This window comes from Elgaria multicarinata, chromosome 9 (assembly GCF_023053635.1).
Source record: "Elgaria multicarinata webbii isolate HBS135686 ecotype San Diego chromosome 9, rElgMul1.1.pri, whole genome shotgun sequence".
In the NCBI taxonomy this organism is placed as follows: Eukaryota; Metazoa; Chordata; class Lepidosauria; order Squamata; family Anguidae; genus Elgaria; species Elgaria multicarinata.
Window position 1 is genome coordinate 36,039,175 of NC_086179.1, and position 19,714 is coordinate 36,058,888.

Here is a 19,714-nt window from a genome sequence, read left to right on the forward strand (position 1 = left end):
ACCCATCTCCACAAAGGTATTAAGTTATTCTGGATTTTCCACGTGAAGCTTCCAGAGGTGATAGGCTATCCCAGGTTTCCCATAAGTTGGCTCTCTAGAGAGGAAGTAATCCACCTCTCTAGTGTACAGACACACACCCTTGAAAGGGCTGGTGTGTACGGATTGGCTCATGCTCTGGTAGAGTATCGCAGAGCAGGGTGAGATACACATTCTTCTTAAGAGGGGAAATCCATAAATCCCATTCTCTCTGCAGTTTAGCCCAATGAAAACAGGTTGGACTTAAAACATAATCAAGGTTAGTTCTACTGAACTGTTTGCATGAACACAGCTTTCTCCACAAAGTAAGGACTGAGCAGGTACTGAAAAGTATACGGAAAGGCAGGTCTACAATAGTTAATTGAGTGCCTTCTGTCTTACATTCTGGATTGTCCACAATAATCACCACCAGCCTCTTATTATGTACCAGTTCAAATTATAATTCCCGTGCCACAGTGAAATGAGCACTGCGAAAGGGGAGGAATCCACAGTTTGGTTCATTTTAATCAGGCTGAACGTCAGTGTCATGTCGCCTTCCTTCCTTCCCGCTTTCCAAAAACGGGGAATAAGGGCACAACCCTATGCATGTTTAGACAGACAAAAGTCCTAGAATTCCGAGCATGACGTTTTCCTGTCCAAACATGCATAGGATTGCGCCCTAAACGGTTCCACTAAACCCAGCGTCTCCCAGCAGGTTCCAGAAATGATGAGGACTCCGCGATATTTTTTTGTGCCTCTGCTTTTCCCGCAGTTTCAGTTCAGAAAATGAATGTGTGTCGGCTGCGAGCTTTCCACAAAACAGACAGAAGGAGGCGCCATTGTTCTGATTCCAGCAAACGTGATCATCTACCTTTAACCGCCAGCTCCCATACATGCCGGAAATACACCCAGGCTTTCTAGCCCACCCTTTCCTAACTCTATGGTTTCTCAGAAGTTCCATGGTCTCAAAGAAGACTGGGATTCTTTGTAGCGAAGCAATGGTTCTCGAATGTGACATCCGGTTTGCGATTGCAGCTGGTAGAATCTTTCATATGCGGGGCAAAAGCATTGGAATTACATAGAAAAAGTAAAAACGAAAATAAAGTAGGCAGTATTAGAGGCTTCCTGGTGCTTCGAAATAGTCATGCTCTCCGTCCAAAAAAGAAAAACTAGAAAATACCCTTGACAAAGATGACATTTTTCTTTCTCGTAGGGGATCATATTTTCTCCCCTGTCAATGCTCCTATGCTTTTAAATGCCTCATAAGAATCAAATTAAACAGCAAGTGATGCAATTATGAGAAAAGATTTCCCCCCATTTAATTTCTATCTGCTGATGTATGCATGCAGTGAAATTCCCTCTTCATCACAATAGTTAAAGATGCAGGAGCCCTGCCCCCTTGACCAGATACAAATGACACCTGCTGAAATTCCCTTTTCTATACTAGTGTTAAAGATACAGGAGCCCTGTCCTCTTTTTCATATGGCCACCCTATATACGCTCAGGTTTTCCCAGTTGAAACCCACCAAGTTGAAATGTCCCAATAAACTTCCTGCTGACTTTCATATCCTTATATAAATTCCCCACTTCATTTCTGACAGCCAGGTTGCATGGATCAAACAAGCACCTTCCAGTACAATCCTGAACTTGTTTTCTAGTCATAAGTATGTCTCACTGAGTTCATTGGGATTACTACAAGTGAGGTACTTATATGGAAGTAACTCTTACTGAACTCAATGGGATATAAGCACGTTCCACTTTTTACATTGAACGTATAGTGGAGGTGGCATGCATGCTTGCCCCTGCTCCATGTCAGTATCTTTCCACATAACCAAGAACTTGCTCTCCACTGCCCCAAATCCACATGTAATATGCAAAAAGTGCTTTTCTTTGGGGTATGCTGGTTTAGAACTGAGTTACAAGTCACTCACAGATTTGTTCAAGTGTACCCTTTTCACTTTCTAGGCAACTAGGCAGTTATCTTTTTGCTGCTCCTTCTAATTGGCCTATGATAATTTTTATCAAATCATATAATGTAAATGGGAAGTGACAAGTTGCTGTTATTTCTGCCAACTAGAGAGCATAGCTTGGATCCAGAAGAGACACACAGTGGTAGAATTATGGGGTGCTTAATGAAGAGGGTGCTTAATGAAATCCACAAGTTCTACCCCGACTCCTCCCAAATCATTCCCTTCGAGAACCTTCCAAAAGCAGTAGCTAAGAGGGCTGTCAGAAAAGTAATAGGGCAGTAGGCCCTTAAGTAATTAGAATCATAAAGTGGAGGGGTTTTGTAGGTCATCAAGTTCAGCCAACTGCTGGATGCAGAATTAGAGCATCCTGCCATGCTGAAAACCTCCAGCAAGGCAGAACCTACACCTCTCTATTGCAATTACCAATTAACAGAATAACTCTTACCCTCAAGAAGTTTATCTTCAACTGAAATCTGTCCTCCTGTAACTTAAACCCCTTAGATCTAGCAGAGCCATCTGGGGCAACAGAGGGCAAGCAAAGAACATGGGTGGATCTGGGCAAACAACTGAAAGCTATGTACACCTGGAGACAGGACTGCCCTCCTCAGCCAGGCACTTAGCCAAAGAGAGACAGGATGGAGAGTTCTAGGTGTGAGGATGTGTGTGCGTGGGAGACCCTTGAACAAAAGGCCAAATCATCTCCTCCTCCCCAGTTTTCCAAAACATTAGCCAGGATAGCCAGATAAGGAGGGCTGCCCACACACAATCTGAGCACTAGACATAAACTCTTTTAGACCCTGAATGCCTAAATGTAATATCTTTGCAGCTTTTCTGTTTCCTTCCCATACTGGCTCACTTACAGCAGCCCCTAACTACATTTTTTTTTTGCTTAAAAAGAAACTATTCAGATTTTTATTGCCACTGTTTTATTGATTATTTGCTAATATTTTAACTTCTTGTATTTTGTTGTAATTTTTCATACAACATCTGCCAATGTGGAGCTGTTTATAAATGCAATAATAATACAAGTCTATTCAAAGAGCCAGCAAGGAAAGGAAGATCATTCAGTGAGTAGAGCAAGTGGTGTCTTCAGGCCATCTCCCGACACAGCAATAGAATATCACAGAGCTTTTAATTCTGCTCATTGAAATCCTTGCATTGTTTCTTGTCTACACTTCCCGCTCGTGCCGCACATGGATAAAACAGGAAATGAGGCTTCGTGGGGAACGACCTGATGGTTTTTGTTTTGTTTTAATTAGGCTGCCATCCTATGCATGTTTAGCCAGAAAGTCCTAGAACTCCCAGCGTGCCCTAGCCAACACAGGGCATGATGGGAGTTGTAGGACTCCCTGTCTCAGCAGGCATTGGGTGACAGCCTCAATCCTATCTCTATGAGTTTCCATAGTGATAGAGGTCATGACCCGGAAGTGAACCGGCCATGTTGCGAGTGACCCTGGGATCAGTGCTGGGAGCGGAAAGAGGTGGGGTTGAAGCCCCTGAAACGCAACGCAGCCTCCTCCGTGAAGATATCGGAAGCGGCAGCCGCCGGGCCTTTGTCCCTCGTCCCTCCCCACTGGTGAGACCCTGGAGCTGCAGGAATGCCCCTACCCCGGGATCCGTCTCTATGATACCACCCGAGTCCCGTCCACCGCACGCACACCCACCCACCCCCGCTCCCTTTGACACCCAGCATGGAGTGATTAGGACCGTAGAGAGTTCCTTCCCTGGCTCCCATTTCGTCCCAGGGCCTTTCATCTTCCTCATCATGCACTCACGTACACTCCTTTCCTCTTTAGGGTACGTGGGGCGAGGTCTGAGAGCCCGGCTTGCCAAATGCCTCTTAACGTTTCACACAAACTCCCCTCCCGAGATTCACAGGGTCTTGGCGCTTGTTGGCATCTATTTAAAAAACTGACGAAGCCCATAACCTTTCCTCTGACTCCCAATTGCGCTACAATGACTGGAAGGAGACAAATTGACCACAGGTTGCTTAGTCATATCCACTTGCTTTTGGGGAGCCGTCTTGGGATTTTGTGCCTAGCTGTGTGTCCATCAGTTGTATTTCCTTATGGAGCTCTTGTTTTGGGGGATCCTTTTTGAAATTTTGTTCAAAGTTTTAGTATGTCAGAGTTTTAATATATGATCAGAGTTTTAATATGTCAGATGGGGGGTTCTCACTCCTTTTAGAGAAGAAAGAAGGTGTACTAGGTACATAGGGAGTGCCTTATACTGAGGTCAGACCATTGGTCCGTTTAGCCCTATTATTATTATTATTATTATTATTTATTTATATAGCACCATCAATGTACATGGTGCTGTACAGAGTAAAACAGTAAATAGCAAGACCCTGCCGCATAGGCTTACAATCTAATAAAATCATAGTAAAACAATAAGGAGGGGAAGAGAATGCAAACAGGTACAGGGTAGGGTAAGCAGGCACAGGGTAGGGAAAAACTAACAGTAGAAAGTAACAGTAGAAGTCTGCACAACATCAAGTTGCCAACACTGACTTGCAGCAACTCTCCATGGTTTCAAACAGGAGCCCTACCTGGAGATGCTGGGGGATTGAACTTGGGACTTTCTGCATGCAAAGCAGGTGCTTCATCACTGAACCATGGCTCTATCCTTAATTGAAGGCATCATAAGGTAGAGGAAGCAGCAGTTAGTGCCCTCCCCCATAGTGCTTAGGTTCAACTCCCAAGTGAAAGTCCCCCTCCCTTCAGGTATTAACTCCCATTGCCGAGGCCATCTGTGAGAGAGGAAGCCACAGTTTTTCCATCCGTGGCTTGCAGAATTACTGCCTGTCATGCTGACATAAAATGCTTTGGAGAACAGAATGTCAAGACCATCTAAATGATACCTGAAAGGGAGAGTTATTCAGATTCTGCAAAATCTTTCCATTGATTTAACAGAGTTTCACAGAGTGAGGGAGAGGGCCATTCAGTAGGAGGGAGGTGGAGCCAGGGTGAGGGAAAGCATACGGGCTGGGAACAATTATGGTGGAAAGGTATGATTGAATGGATTAGTGGTGTGTGGTTAAAAGGAAGATCACTGGGAGCCTGGACTGGAAGCATTACAAGGGGATTTATTGTACATCATGTGAAAGCACGTTTATTTATTAATTACATTTTTAATATGCCCAATAACTAATGTTCGCTCATGTATATGAAGCCAAATTATCCTATGCATATGACGTTAATTATCTTTTGTAAGTTGCCTTGGAAGGGCTTTGCCCTGAAAGGTGGCATATGATATAAATACACAAAGAGGGAGAGAGATATGAATAATGGCTAGAACTTTACATGGATGTATTTCTCTTAGTACCTACTATACTAGTCTGTTTAGATAAGATACCATTTGACCAAGATAATGACAAACCTACACACCGTCTCTGTCCTTCTCCCCATATATTCATTTTTCTCTGTTCTGTATGTCTTCAGTTCAAACTCCCTCCACTCATCTTCCATGGCAGCGTGGACCCGTGTGGCAGTGCTGAATCTTTATCGCACTCTGTTGCGTCAGGGACGAGGCCTACGTTACACCGACCGTGATTTCTACTTCAACACAATCCGGCAAGAGTTCCGCAAGAACCAGCAGCTTGAGAAGATCGAAGATAAGGAGAGACAGCTGGAAAAGGGCCAGGCTTTCTTGCGCACAAAACTTGGGGGGTTGATTTAGAAAATTCCCCATCTTCCCCTCCTTCTTTTTTTGGCCCCCTTTCTTTTTCCTCAGCCCCTCTGGTCATCTGGGCTAGATGGTTAATATTGGCTTCCTCTGAAAAAAAAGAATCCTGAAAGTACCCTGCCTCGATCCCTGGGAATATTTCCCTTTTTTCTTCACAGATGAATTAAGCCTTAGGTAGGTTATTTATAGACACATTGTGCTCTTTTAATTATTCTTTATAGCAGGAGTATTGAACTCAGGCCCGCGGGCCAATTCCCGTCCTCCTGGGGTCCCAATCTGGCCCTCCATGGTTCCTCAGATGGCCAGGCCATCTCCAAATGGCCTCATCCTTTCCCACCATTGATTTTTGAGTGGTTTCTCAGCTATTGTAGTGTTTTTCTTTTCCCCCTGAAAGCTTGAAATGCCTTAGTTACTAGCAGTAAGAGCTTTAAGCTAAAGTATGCAGGCATTTTTGGTATGTTCGCCCTGCCTCCTTTGTCCTACCCTCTTCTTTTGACCCAGCTCACCACTGTAATGCAGCCCCCCCCCCCCCCGAGAACTTTTCTGAAATTGATGTCGACACCTCTGCTTTATAGAGTAAATCTGTCCTAATTTGAGTGTCTAAAAGTAACTAATCTAAGTTTTATGGGAGCAGGGACAGTTCTAAGAAACTTGCAGATGGCATTGTAAGGAATGAGCCTTACCATCCTATGGCAGCCCCCCTCCTATGGAATTCCCTGCCTCTGGAGGTTAGGCAGGCACCAACTTTGTATTCCTTTCGGCGCCTCCTGAAAACATCGTTGTTCCAGGAAGCCTTCCCTTGATGACCAGCCATGCTTCACTTTGGATTTTGCTTTTTTTAAATAATAATAATAATAATAATAGTCTATTTTAATGTGTTTTTATTCTGTTTTTATTTTATCTTGTACACTGCTCTGTAATTTTGAATGGGGAGCAGTATATAAATATTGTAAATAAAAAATAAATTAAAAATGTATGTGCTGCAGAGGTTGGGGAAACTTCCATCTAGGTTTTGGGGGCTTTTAGTGGAAGGATTTGGTCTTACACAGCATTGTCAGCTCTTATTGTGATTCCCCTTAGGACCTGAAAAACAATTTAACAAAATGAGGTCATGCAATTTAAAACTTCAGATACTTTTGTTTTTAGAATAGCATACTGTTACATATATTTTAGCTGCATTTACCACAGGAATTTACTTTCTGTGTGGGGCAGTGTATTGTGCAAGAGAGAGACTTGGCTTTGGATATTGAAGAGCTACGTTCAAATCCTTACTCAGCCATGAAGTTCACTGGGTGGCCTTTGGCAAATGTCAGCCTAAGCTATGTCAGAGGTCTTCTAACAAATGACATCATGATATGTGGTAATGCGCAGTAATGACACCATCATGTGTGGTAGAATAGATAAATTGCTTCAGTCAATTGATAATTATTAGCTTCCTAGTAACAATCTATGGGACAGAGTGAAATTCAAGTTCGAATCAGGAAGTGCTTGCAAAATGAAATGTGTTGATCATTGTCTTGTTTTTCTCTTCCCATGAAGGAGTGATGGCAGGCGCTGGAGAGCGCAAAGGAAAGAAGGATGACAATGGCATTGGCACGGCCATTGATTTTGTATTGTCCAATGCTCGACTTGTACTGGGTGTGGGAGGTGCTGCCATGCTGGGCATTGCCACCTTGGCTGTCAAACGGGTAAGAGTGAACTCAGCGGACGAAGGAGGGTTGTGATTAATGGGGGTTGAAAAGGTGCAACATTAGGATGTAGAATTAGGGGCTTTTGAATGGATCACACAGTCCGTTTCCTCACACTTCAGATGTACGACCGGGCAATCAGTGCTCCTGCCAGCCCCACCCGCTTGAGCCAGTCAGGAAAGAGAAGCTGGGAGGAACCAAGCTGGCTTGGATCATCGTCACGGCTGCTGAACCAAGACATGAAGACTAGTCTTAGTCGTTCTCTGCAGACTCTTCCCACTGATCCTTCAGCTTTTGAAATAGGTAAGAGCTAGACTGTAACTTTGATCTAAGTGCTTTGTTTATACAGCTTATCTTTGTACACTGCCCTGAGATCTTAATGATATAGGGCGGGATACAAATGTTTTAAATAAATAATAATAATCCAGTAAACCTGTCACCTTTAGGACTAATCACAGTTAATGAAAGGATTTTAGGTTTAGAAGGAAAACTAATGAAGAATTCCCAATGTATTCCTGACAACTACCTTTCTAGTATCTAGTGTCTTCTTTAAAAAATCTCCAGTAAGGTTCTTTTCCTGAATAGTTGTTCTTCTAAATATTAGTTCTTCTAAATATTAATATAAATCAGCCAGTTGACACCCGTTGCTTTCTATCTTATTTTTCCACAGTTGGGCAATACCTCTATTAGGGCCAACCAAAACGTCACAAAATGGTCTGCAAACCTTCAATTCGGGAGAACTTTAGATCAGGCTAGGTAGGACAAAAAGCAGGGCAGGTGGGAGGAGTACAGAGATTAGACCAGATAGTATGGCTATGAGGTCTGCAGTTTAGCCTCAGTCTCACAACAGACAGCAGACCGGATGAATTAGTCACGGATAGATGTTCCAGGCATCAGATTATGCTTGGCGTTCTGGGGAAAAGAACTGTCTGATTCCCATTTTTGAAAACATAAAGGTGAACTGTAACTCAGATCTGTCTCTTGCCTTGGATGGAGCACACGGATTCCTCGATAAACAGCAGAAGTAAAGAGAAATAATGCTTTTTATATTGGCAGATTAATCTTAGGTGATGTGCTAAAAAAATATGTCAATTGAAGCCAAATTATGTAGTATTACTTGTGTGGCTATCTTAATTGTGCATGTATCTTGGGGTTTTTTTTAGTTCCCTGTATTGCAGAGGCCCTCAATCAGGACTATTAACCTTTGCCTTCATGTCATTTTGTGACATAAGTCACCCCCTCAATCTTCTGTTTGTCTTGGGAAGAAAAATATATGGATCCCTGTATATTTTTCTCCCAGGGCAAATAAAAACTGGGGTGGGGTATTTTTTATGAAGAGAATGTGCTTGAGAGAAAGGGTTAATCTTCATACTCTAGTCTGAATTAGGGCCCCCCATGGCTGTTCTTTTTAAAGAAAGATCAAAGAAACGGAAATGCAGACATGCATCTTATCTTATTATTTATTTATTTATTACATTTATATACTACCCCATAGCCGAAGCTCTCTGGGCGGTTTACAAAAGTTAAAAACAGTGAACATTAAAAAGAAATATACAAAATTTAAAACCATAAAAAGCATAAAATACAAACAAAAATTCAAAGTCGGGAATTAGTTGGTATCTCTTTTTGAGCTGCCTTCCTGTTGACCAATTCTTATGAAATCTATTTCACTGGAAAGCTCTTGACACACAGTCCACAAATAATAATAATAATAATAATAATAATTATTTTATTATTATTTTATTATTATTAATTCAAAGAGTTTATTGGTGTCCATAAAGCCTTTTTAAAGAATTAGGCCATCTTCTATAACAATGTTCTATAACATTTTATTTATATATAAAAAGCCAAGTATAATTTTAAAAAGTAATTAAATTAGAGCAAAATGAAATATGAACACAAAAAGTCACTGTGCACCTTTATAAACACAAGTGCAGCCCAAAGTACAATGATATGCCAGTAACATACGACCTGTAAACAAATCATGAAAGGGTTAAGAGACATCTACAGTTAGTAATAACCCAGTCAAAGTTTAGTTATTGCTTGGAAAGGAAATCTCCAACTGTTAAATTTAACAAAATGACATAAGTCTCTGTACACCTTAAGTTAAACCTTTCATTAGATTTTATTTTTCTCCACGAAATGTATCTTCAGGGAGCCCAACTTGTTTTTCATTTCATCTAACTTGATCTTTAGGGTGCAGTCCTGTTGTGGTGATGCCCATAAGGCTCCGAACTCAGTGGCTTATGGACATCCTATGCAGAGCAGGAGGAGTGGTGGAGGTGATTTACTACTACTCTGCTTTTTGGCTAGATGGGCTTTTTTGTTCATCTACCTGGGGTGTGTCAAAGCAGGATGCTGGGGAGGCCTGAAGATACGTATTGGGACCCCTCTCTCTCTTTCTGTCACGAACCCTTCCCTGGCAGATTCAATAAAATCCATGAAGCATAAATCATCTGCCAAGAAAAGCCAGGTGGAGCTGAAGAAGGCCCGTCTCCGGATGTCCTTGCAAGAAAAGCTGTTTGCCTATTACCGGAGGAAGGTGGCCATCCCAGCAGAGGAGGAGGCCAGGGCCAAGCAGGCTGCTGTGGATATATGTGCTGAACTGCGTGGTTTCCTCCGTGCCAAGTTGCCAGACATGCCTCTGCGTGAAATGTACCTTAGTGGGAGCCTCTACGATGATTTGCAGGTAATTTGGACGGATAACAAAGTGTTCCAACATTGTTCAGTAAGAATAATGGGGGCAGAGTATCTTCAGGTTTCCCTCACACTGGTGACATCCTAACATCATGTTCTTGTGGTTACGATTGTCCCTTATGTTTCTCTTGTGTTTTTTTGGGGTATGATTTGATCTTGCATAGGAAATGATCTGTACTCCCTTTCCCCTCACCTTTCTTTTGCATTATTTGTTCTGTTTTATCTTTCTCAGCAACATCCTCATCTTCATATTCTGTTTCTATTCTCTCCCACATCTTTTCCAGAGAGTCTAGAGTCCTTTCATATGTTTAGTCTCTTCTGCTCTTCTCTGGATATGATAATGGCAATGAGAGCCATTCCTGCATGTTACCTGGATGAATGGGTGGCTCTTAAGTGAACAATTCAGAATGGGTGCATTCAGTGGAGGTTGGCATCTCCGACTTGGTGAAGCTGTGAATTCATTCTGGGTTTTAGTCAGAACTCTTAAGAATATATCCAAGGTGCTGACCCTGATCCCCAAAATAGGTCAAGAATCTTGGATAGCTCCTTTGGAGTTCTGACTAAAACCCAGAAAGAATTCATAGCCCCACCAAAATCAGAGATGCCAGCCTGCACTAGGTGCATTATTCTTGAGTTACTGCAACAAAAGTGAGGCAGGTGGCTACCAGGAGGAGGGCCTTCTCTGCTGTGGCACCCCGGCTGTGGAATGAGCTCCCTAAGGAGGTTCGCTTGGCACCTACATTATATGCTTTTAGACGCCAGGTGAAGACCTTTTTATTCTCCCAGCATTTTAACAGTCTATAAGTAAATTTTAACTTGGTGTTTTAAATTTGTAATTTTGCATTGCTGCTGTTTTTATCTGGTTGAGCTTTTATATTGTATTTTATATTATGGTTTTATACTGTTGTTTTATACTTCGAATGTTTTTAATTTTTGTGAACCGCCCAGAGAGCTCCGGCTATTGGGCGGTATAGAAATGTAATTAATAAATAAATAATAAATAATAAAATCCACACATATGGTATTTGGATAAAAGTTAAATTTGAGACCATCTGTGAACACTAGTAAAGTTTTTAGTGGCGATGGTTCTTTCTCAGAAAAATGGGTTATTAGCTTTTTCCAAACTCACTCTCAAAATTATTTCAGTTATTCTCTGGCTTTAGACAATTACAACTTGAGAAGGACCATAACTCAGGGACAGAGCCCATGATTTGCATGCAGATGGCCCCAGATTCAATTCCTAGCATCTCCGGATCGTGCTGGAGAAGTCCTCTGTCTGTAGTCCAGGGGTGGAAAATGTGGTCCTTCATATGCAAATTCCAGCAGCCCTAGTCAGCATAGCCAGTGGTGTGAGGGATGATGGGAGTTGCAGTCCAATAACATCTATAGGGCCACTTATTCTCCATCTCTGATGCAGACAGTAGTGAGTTAGACGAACCACTGGCCTGACTTAGTGTAAAGCACCTTATTTTCTTCCATTAAATGGCCTTAGTTACTATGTTGTAATTCGTATAAGCGGGAACAGTTGCATTTTATTTCATTGAAGCAATTCCTATGTGTGGTCTGTATGACTGTCAGGTTCTTAGGATTCTTCTCAGGCTTTAGTGAATGCATTCTGTATAAAGAGTTTATGGTAGGCTACAGCATACTTACAACTGAATAGAATGAGTAAATGCAAACAACCTCTAAACAAAATATACCAGACACACACACACACCCCACACACCTGAATTCAAAACCTCAAGTAAACCTCACCTATGTGCAAGCTTTCTCCAAGCTACTAAATCCCAGACAAAAAAAAAAGTCTGTTTTTGATGCCTATCTAACAGGATGCAGATACTGAACTGTGAATGCCTGTTTGCCTGTTCAAATTGTGGGGACATGGGTGCAATAGTCAATGAGTCTTGAAACATAAACTCTGTCCTTATTTCCTTCTACTTTCTCAGTGATTTATGGGGAACTATTTCTATTGCCAGCTCTGATACAAGCAAGTTCTAGCAGGGCATGGAGCATCACAGTTGAGTTTGTCTTTGCATTCTATCTCTCTCAGTGGTTGGTATAGCCTTTTATGAGCCTTGGATATTTAACCTCTTGCTTTTCTTTCCCTGGCAGGTTGTGACTGCTGATCACATCCAGCTCATTGTTCCTCTGATACTGGAACAGAACCTGTGGTCGTGCATTCCAGGGGAAGATACCATTATGAACATCCCAGGCTTCTGCCTGGTACGTCGAGAAAACCCAGAATACTTCCCTCGTGGCAGCAGTTACTGGGACCGCTGCGTGGTGGGGGGCTACCTCTCGCCCAGGGCTGTGTCTGACACCTTTGAAAAAGTAGTGGCAGGCTCCATCAACTGGCCAGCTATTGGTACCCTCCTAGACTATGTGATCCGTCCAGCAGCGCCCATGGAATCTCTAACTTTAGAGGTCCAATATGAAAGAGACCGGCACCTTCTAATAGACTTCTTACCATCTGTGACACTAGGCGACACTGTCTTGGTGGCCAAGCCACACCGACTGGCCCAGTATGATAATCTGTGGCGACTCAGCCTTCGGCCAGCGGAGACAGCTCGCCTGCGGGCCTTAGACCAGGCTGACTCTGGCTGCCGTTCCTTGTGCCTCAAGATCCTCAAGGCCATATGCAAGCTGAACCCTGCACTGGGTCATCTTTCTGCTAGCCAGCTCACCAATGTCATACTACACCTGACCCAGGAGGAGACTGACTGGTCACAAGATGTGCTCGCAGACCGTTTTCTTCAGGCATTGAGAGGATTGATTGGCTATTTGGAAGCAGGGGTTCTTCCCAGTGCTTTGAATCCCAAGGTGAACTTATTCTCAGAACTTACTCCTGGAGAAGTGGATGAGTTGGGCTACACCCTGTATTGTTCCCTTTCGGAACCAGAGGTCCTGCTGCAGATATAATAGCTGCCTTATGTGTGAGAATAGGGTTAGAGCTACCGTCTATGACAGGTTCTCTGACACCTCCTGAGTGAGAGATGCAAATCCTGCCCCACTGTTTTGGCAAGTCCACCTCTGTTCGTTTTTTTATTATTCAGTCTATTACATTTCTTGGTGCTACAGGTCCAGTTCCATTACCCTCGTAGCAGCTGTCTGAAAGGGGAGGAAGTGATGTGAAACTGTTGCTCGGTCTATTATAGAGTCCTTGCTGATGTCTCACCTGCCTACCCAACACCTTCCCCCAATACTCTATACCTTGCTGCAACGAAGGCTCAGTGCCATCCTCCAAGTTGTGGAATTGGGTCAGTAAACTACTGGCAAGTTTTTGGAATCACTTAAGTGAGGTCATTTTTCCTCTTTCAGGGCTCTGCCTCTATTCAGTGTTTGTTTTGGGGTTGTTTTTTAAAAAGATCCTTTCACACCCAGAGGTGCATGGCATCCTGAAATAAATATTTCAGTAGTAATATTTATAGCAGGGAATGTATTTGTATGAGCTCTGCACGTTGATTGAATTTATATTATTTGTAAGATGGGGTGGGGGTGGGGTTCCAGAGAGAGGGAGAGTTTGCACATTGCACAGTTTTTCACTGCTGCTGAGCTTAACTGTAATCCCATTGCTGGGAATCTGAGTGTATATTATCTGGGGTATACTCTTCTGCCAATCTGGTGTCCTTCACTTTGCACATATGGTTCTTGTTGCACCCGTACTTGAAAAACTGCCAGTAGATCCCTAATGGGTTTAGAAGAATGTAGAGAGAGTGATTTCCCATTTGTTGCTATTGAGATCACTTGTCCATGTGGCAACTGGCTGAGAAAGTAGGGAAAGTCCCTTTCACTGACTTTCCTTGTGGCATAGAGCAAGAAAATCTAGACATTAGGCGCCATCTTCTGAAATAGTCCCATTATGAGCAACATTTGATGGAAATAAATACAAAAGGTTCTTGAGAATTGGACCTTGATCTTCCATGTATTGGCAAACTAGGAAATGATGGGCCTCCTGATTGTAAAATTACTAATCAATAGGTAGTTACAAAGGTAAAGTTTCTGTGGGAAAGCCAAAAAATATATGTTTGAATGGAATATATACATTAAAATTATGCTTCATATACATTTAAAGAGGGTGGTATAATTTACACTTAATCAGTTTGACTCTGCTGCTTTTAAGAATCCCTCTCACTAAGTCCTGTTACCCTGCTCTTTATATCTGCCTGCTCCCTGGAATAGTGATACAGCCCGTAGGGGGAGTGGCCACTTACTCTAGCTATATCTCCTGCTTTGCAGGCATGAAATTGGCATTGACTGTGAATGTGCTATCTCTCAAGAACACTTGTTTCTCTTACTGCTGCCATCACCCCAAAAAAAGTTAAGAGGGTGTGTTCTGAATGGTAAGACTCTGCCTAACCGGCATGACAAGCATTGCTATGGTTGCATATATGTATGGTTCCCCTGTTTTAACATATAAAATACCCACCCTTGCCATTAAAAGTCAGCAAGGATAATGAGATAATTTGTAGGTGTAGGGAGTCGGGAACAAGTGCCCCTCCCTGTTCCTTCTTTTAAAGGCGCTGCTTATGTTAACAAGACAAACCTTTAATGTAGTTCCAGAGTGGAGATTTTAGTCTGCATTCCCTACTTATGGAGGGGAACCCCTTTCAGCTTCTGTCTTCTCAAATCAGTTTGTCTGCTGGATGGTATTTGTTTGTACAGCAATGAAACAGTGTTGCAGTTATTTAAGACTCATCAGACTTCTAGCCAAAGACTTGGAAGGTTGTGTGTGAGTGTCTGGTAATTTGTAGCCTGGAAAACCACCCACTTTTTCACTTGACAGTGGGATTGGTCCCCACCCCACCCCCAGGTACGCTTCAATTAATCTCTCTCCCGTCTCAGCCATTTTTCCAGTTGGAGTCTTCCTGCCACCCATGCTGGCAAATAAGTATGCAGAGGATAGGTGGATAAAAAAAACTTGCTAAGAATAGATAGCTCAGGAGTTGCATGAAACCTCAGTTTCACCTTCTCGGCATTCTCCTTTTTCCTCTTTCCCATCATTTGGCTGTTTGCTTCAAAGTCGCAGCATGCTAGGAGATCCTGAAATGGTGTCTTGGAGTAGGAGGGAATCTAGTATTTCCTGACCTTCCACTCATCAAATACTTATCATTACTTGCTTGTTTTAAAAATAAACCCTTTTACTTATTAGAAACAAATTTAATAGCGGTTTTGACCATGTATTGTCGCTATCAAGCTGCATATGTATTGAATGTAGGCTTAGGCCATCTCTGTTCCCCGCAAGATATTATTTTGTTTTCTTCACTTTCATCACTTTAGCTGTTCCTTTCTAAAAAGTAATGAATTGTCTTCCTTTGAAATTCCTAAAAAAAAGAAATAGGGCTTTCAGCCTATTTCATAATTAGACAGGTGCTCCTAATCCCATAAGCAGCAAATGAGAGACCTTCCCATTGGTACTCATCTCAAAGTCCAAAGTTGTAATGGTGAAGAGAATTGTCTGGGCCATCCCTAATTTCTGTAGAAGGGGATGCATCTTTCACAACTGTTGAGGCACCAGGTTGTGAGGGACAACTCTAAGAACCTTGTACTAATGCTACTGTGTGACTCGAAGTTCCAGTCTGAAGAATTGTTAAGTTGATGCCCATCAGTATTCACTAAAAATGCATGCTATATTTGGTAGTTATAGCTAGGAGGGTTCAGTTTTAAGTATTTGTGGATTCCTCAGAAACATCAGAACGGAGTATAGATGTGGATAGTGTGAAATGCAGTTCATGGCTGCCTTCCTAATCACAGGAGAAGGGGAGCCCTTGGCATCAAATGACTCTCACAAGCCCAGAAGCCTGAGCATGCTCTTGACTCCTTGAGCCTTGGGAAAGCTTTGAATCACACACACCAATGTGAGTCTTCCCTGAACTGCAGGGTGGGGACCAACTGGCTCAACAGTACATTTTTGTTGCCCTCAAACTCCATTATTAATCTTTCAAGTCCTATGAAATTTTTAACATGAGAATTGTGTACATGATAATGGGTTTTTTCCAGTGTTTGTGTGCCCATGTTTTTGAAGGAAGAGGAATGAGATATTGGAGATCTTTTGAGTCCTATGAAATTCCGAACATGAGAATTAATTGTGTACATGGTAATGGGTTTCTTCCGATGTTTGTGTGCCCATGTTACGGAAGGAAGAGGAATGAGATATTGGAGACTCTCTCAAGCCCTAATGTTATGTAAAGGGGTTGGAAGAGGAAAGTCTCATGCATGGTCTGTGACAGTATGTGGAAATTGTGAAATAAAAAAAAACTTTCCACAATCATGTGGATGTTTTAAATGTGTACAAGACTTTTTCTGCATTCTTGATGCTGTGTGAAGGAGAAGTTGCCTTGTGTGCAAGTTAGGTCTATTAAAATCTTGACATTTTCTTGAGCTAGCAGCTGTTAATGCCCAGAGGAACTTGGAAAAATGTACCTAAGCAGTGCTGTGGTCCATCTACAATTGTGTATAACTCCTAAGTAGCAGTTTGAGTAAAAATCGTCAGGCAGTAAGGGGAAACTGGTCACCTCATGCTGCTTTGTGGGGCTTTTCTGTTTTGTTTTCTGCTTGAATGCCATGCTGTAGCTTTACAACAGCACTTCACCTTGTGCTTTGTGAAAGCAGAAACCAAAGTGACACTTGCTCCACATTACCTTGGTGCCGAAGTTACAAGAGTTGACTGGAGAATCTGGCACAGAATATGCCTTCATGTATGTCCCAGTGTTTACTCCATAAAGGAGCAGTTTTCTGAATGTTGTATCTAGATAGCTCAGTCAAAAGGCAAAACTTTGAGCTTAGCACAGATCCCTGTCTTTGTGCCCTTAAAGACCACACTTTCTGCCTCATGCCAATATCTTTGCCCTCCTCCTGCCTTACCATGTCGCTAGTCACCCAGGATTACAATAGAAATGATGTGCATACTTAAGCCTGGAGTATAGAACTGGTGTTTCTTTCACATATGATTTGGAGTGCTTTGTGTATGGAGTTCATCCTTTCCCAGGCTGTTGTGCCTCCTATAGATTTGCATAGTTATGAGATTCCCCCACCATTTCCGTTGGAGAGCAACCAACTGCAAATTAGCTTGATGAGTAATGAGAAGAGAGACATGGCATCTCTATTGCCCCCAAGCAGATCGTTCATTATGTGCCTTGCTAGAATGAAGCCACCTGTCTTCCTCTCCCCACCCTCAAGCATGAGTTCACACCCTGGGTGGGTGGATGTCTGCAGCTGTGTTTCACATGCATCAAGGGATTTCTCTCCTACATGTTTTGACTTTCGTTGCATGTCCCATATCTCTGATTTCATTTCTTTCTCAGTTACAGCTTTTGGCTTAACTCATCAAAGCCCCAAGAGGGCCTTATTGCTAGGAACAATGGCAAAATGTTTGGCATGGGCAACATAAGAGACCAGCATGACTGCAGCTTCTTGGGAGACTTCCAAATCCCCCTTCTTAGCCCTTTGTGGGAATATCCAAGGCCCATCAAAAATGCTGGGCAGCAACATCCCTACAGGGACTTGGGCAGAGTTCTTTCTAGACAGATCTTCTATTAGAGCAGCATTCCCCAACTTAGTGCTCTCCAGCTGTTTTGGACTTCAACTTTCATCACCCTAGCCAACAGGAGTGCTTGGAATTGTCATCCAAAACATCTGGAGAGTATTGGGTTGGAGAAGGCTGCATTAAAGCAACCAGGAATTGAACATTGGCCAACAAATGAGCTATGCCCCCTCTCCCCTGGGGAATGTAGATAGGAGATTTCCTGCGTCACTTGGACCACCATTGCTCCTTCTCACCATGGTTTCAGAAGTGTGTATGGACTTCATATCAGCTTTTCCAAACCTGTTGCAGCCAGCTGGGCCACACAGCCAATCCCCAGCACTTCCAGTTTAAAGGAGCAGGTAGAAGGTGAGGTGAAAGACCTTTGCTTAAGATTTTGGAGTGAGGCTGTCTGCCGGAGGAAATAATCTACTGGGCTTGAAGGACAAACAATCTGACTTGGTAAAAGGTAATATATAGAAAGGCGAAAGCACAATGTAGGAGTGGAGAGCTATAGTGTGAGTGGTAGTGAGGGATTAATGGAGTTACAGAGATTTTGCTGATCATAGACAAAAGGGGTGCAGAGAAAAAGTGGGTAACATGGGACAGAAGAGAGACCTGTGGTGGGGTAACACAGAGATAAAGAAGACATGAGATAGAAAGGAGAGATTAACAGAGTGCTTCAGAGAAACCGGCAGTAGTATAGATGGAGGAGAACCTGCTGTGAGATACGGAGAGGAAAAAATGGATTTATTCTAAAATGAATGAAAGAAAACACTTAACATGGAAAGAAAAACATTGCACAGATCTCTTAAGTTAGGAAACATCTGGAAGCCTCAGTTATTTGCGTGGTGCTCCTCTTCTTTACACCATGGGCTAGATCAGTGTTTCCCAAACTTTTTCAGGTCACCGCCCCCTTGGTTCCACAAACTCATGCCCAGCGCACTATAAAAATAATTATTCAGAATAGTGGTTTTCAACGACCCACCAAGGAAGATAATAACAATAAAATTCAAAACAGTAACAATTAATTGAGTACTTTATTCAAAATTCAATTGGTGTGCCCTGCCATGCTGGCTGCAAACAGAGGCATTCGCTCTCTTTTCCCTCCCTCCCTCGGCAAGCCTGGGGTGGGTGCTTCCCATTTAGAGGGGATTCTAGGAGTTGAAGGACTTTTTTCGGTCTAAACATGCATAAAATTGTGCCTTTAACTTATCATGTCACACTAGCATGAATACAGGAATCATAGGATTTCCTTCTTCAGTGGAACACACTTACTTAGGAGTAAGCACCATTTGTTATAGGAAAGGATAATGTATTTTAATTAAAATTTAAAAATAATTATCTGCCACCTGGTACAGAGCTTTCCTATGGAAAATCTGGCTGGGACTGAAGTAGAGGGGCACTAATTTTACTGTACTTATTGTCTTTAAATATGGTTAAAAATCCCAGTTACCTTGCTATTCTATTTCTACAATTCATTTTCTCCTGTCTTTTCTTTCACCCTCTCTTCGTTTTCTGGCTGAATCCTATGCACATTTACCTCAGAGTAAGTTCTATTGATCTCAGTGGGGCTTACTTCTGAGTAAACATACTTAGGATTGTGTTGCAGCTCTGTTTTTATGGTGACACAAGATACACACATACCATGTTTACCAAAAGAACGCTTGAAAAAAGAGGGTTGGACAGCCTGAAATAAGCAAGGGCACATAGGAAGGTGCTGCTGAATCTTCTTTAGCCAGGAAGGACCTGGGGAATTGCAATTCTCTCTCCCTCTCCCTTTTCTTTTCTCTCCCAATCCTCCTAAACCTTCTCCTCATCTCTCTTTCTCTCTTACGGTCAATGATGTTACACTTACTCCAGTCAAGGAAGCTCGTAGTCTTGGCTTTATATTTGATTCCTCGCTCTCCTTTATTCCTCATATTGAGGCAGTAGCTAAATCCTGTCGTTTTTTCCTGTATAATATTGCCAGGATTCGATCATTTTTGTCTGTCTCTTCTGCCAAGACTCTTGTTCATGCATTGGTTATTTCTCGGTTGGACTACTGCAACCTTCTTCTCACTGGCCTTCCTTCTTCTCACATCAGTTCGTTGGTTTCTGTTCACCACTCTGCTGCTAAGATCATCTTCTTGGCTCGCCGC

General features: G+C 42.5%; 3 protein-coding genes across 4 annotated transcripts in view; all 3 read left to right on the top strand.

Annotated features, from left to right (window-relative positions):
* The window catches only part of TAB1 (TGF-beta activated kinase 1 (MAP3K7) binding protein 1), a 228,068-nt gene that overhangs the window by 177,711 nt on the left and 30,643 nt on the right, over positions 1-19,714 (top strand). The gene's annotated exons all lie outside the window — the stretch shown is intronic.
* LOC134403414 (mitochondrial ribosome and complex I assembly factor AltMIEF1) lies at positions 3,445-5,663 on the top strand. 2 transcript variants are annotated; one of them, XM_063133551.1, is made up of 3 exons: positions 3,445-3,561; positions 3,953-3,970; positions 5,426-5,663. In XM_063133551.1, exon 3 carries the CDS (start codon positions 5,451-5,453, stop codon positions 5,661-5,663), a length of 213 nt encoding a protein of 70 aa, XP_062989621.1. In that variant the 5' UTR covers positions 3,445-3,561; positions 3,953-3,970; positions 5,426-5,450. The 2 variants fall into 2 exon arrangements, with proteins under 2 accessions (XP_062989621.1, XP_062989620.1); XM_063133550.1 differs by lacking the exon at positions 3,953-3,970.
* On the top strand, positions 5,763-16,337 carry MIEF1 (mitochondrial elongation factor 1). The gene is made up of 5 exons (XM_063133549.1): positions 5,763-5,843; positions 7,209-7,357; positions 7,480-7,660; positions 9,784-10,046; positions 12,167-16,337. The coding sequence occupies exons 2-5, from the start codon at positions 7,214-7,216 to the stop codon at positions 12,971-12,973; spliced, it is 1,395 nt and encodes a 464-aa protein (XP_062989619.1). The 5' UTR covers positions 5,763-5,843; positions 7,209-7,213; the 3' UTR covers positions 12,974-16,337.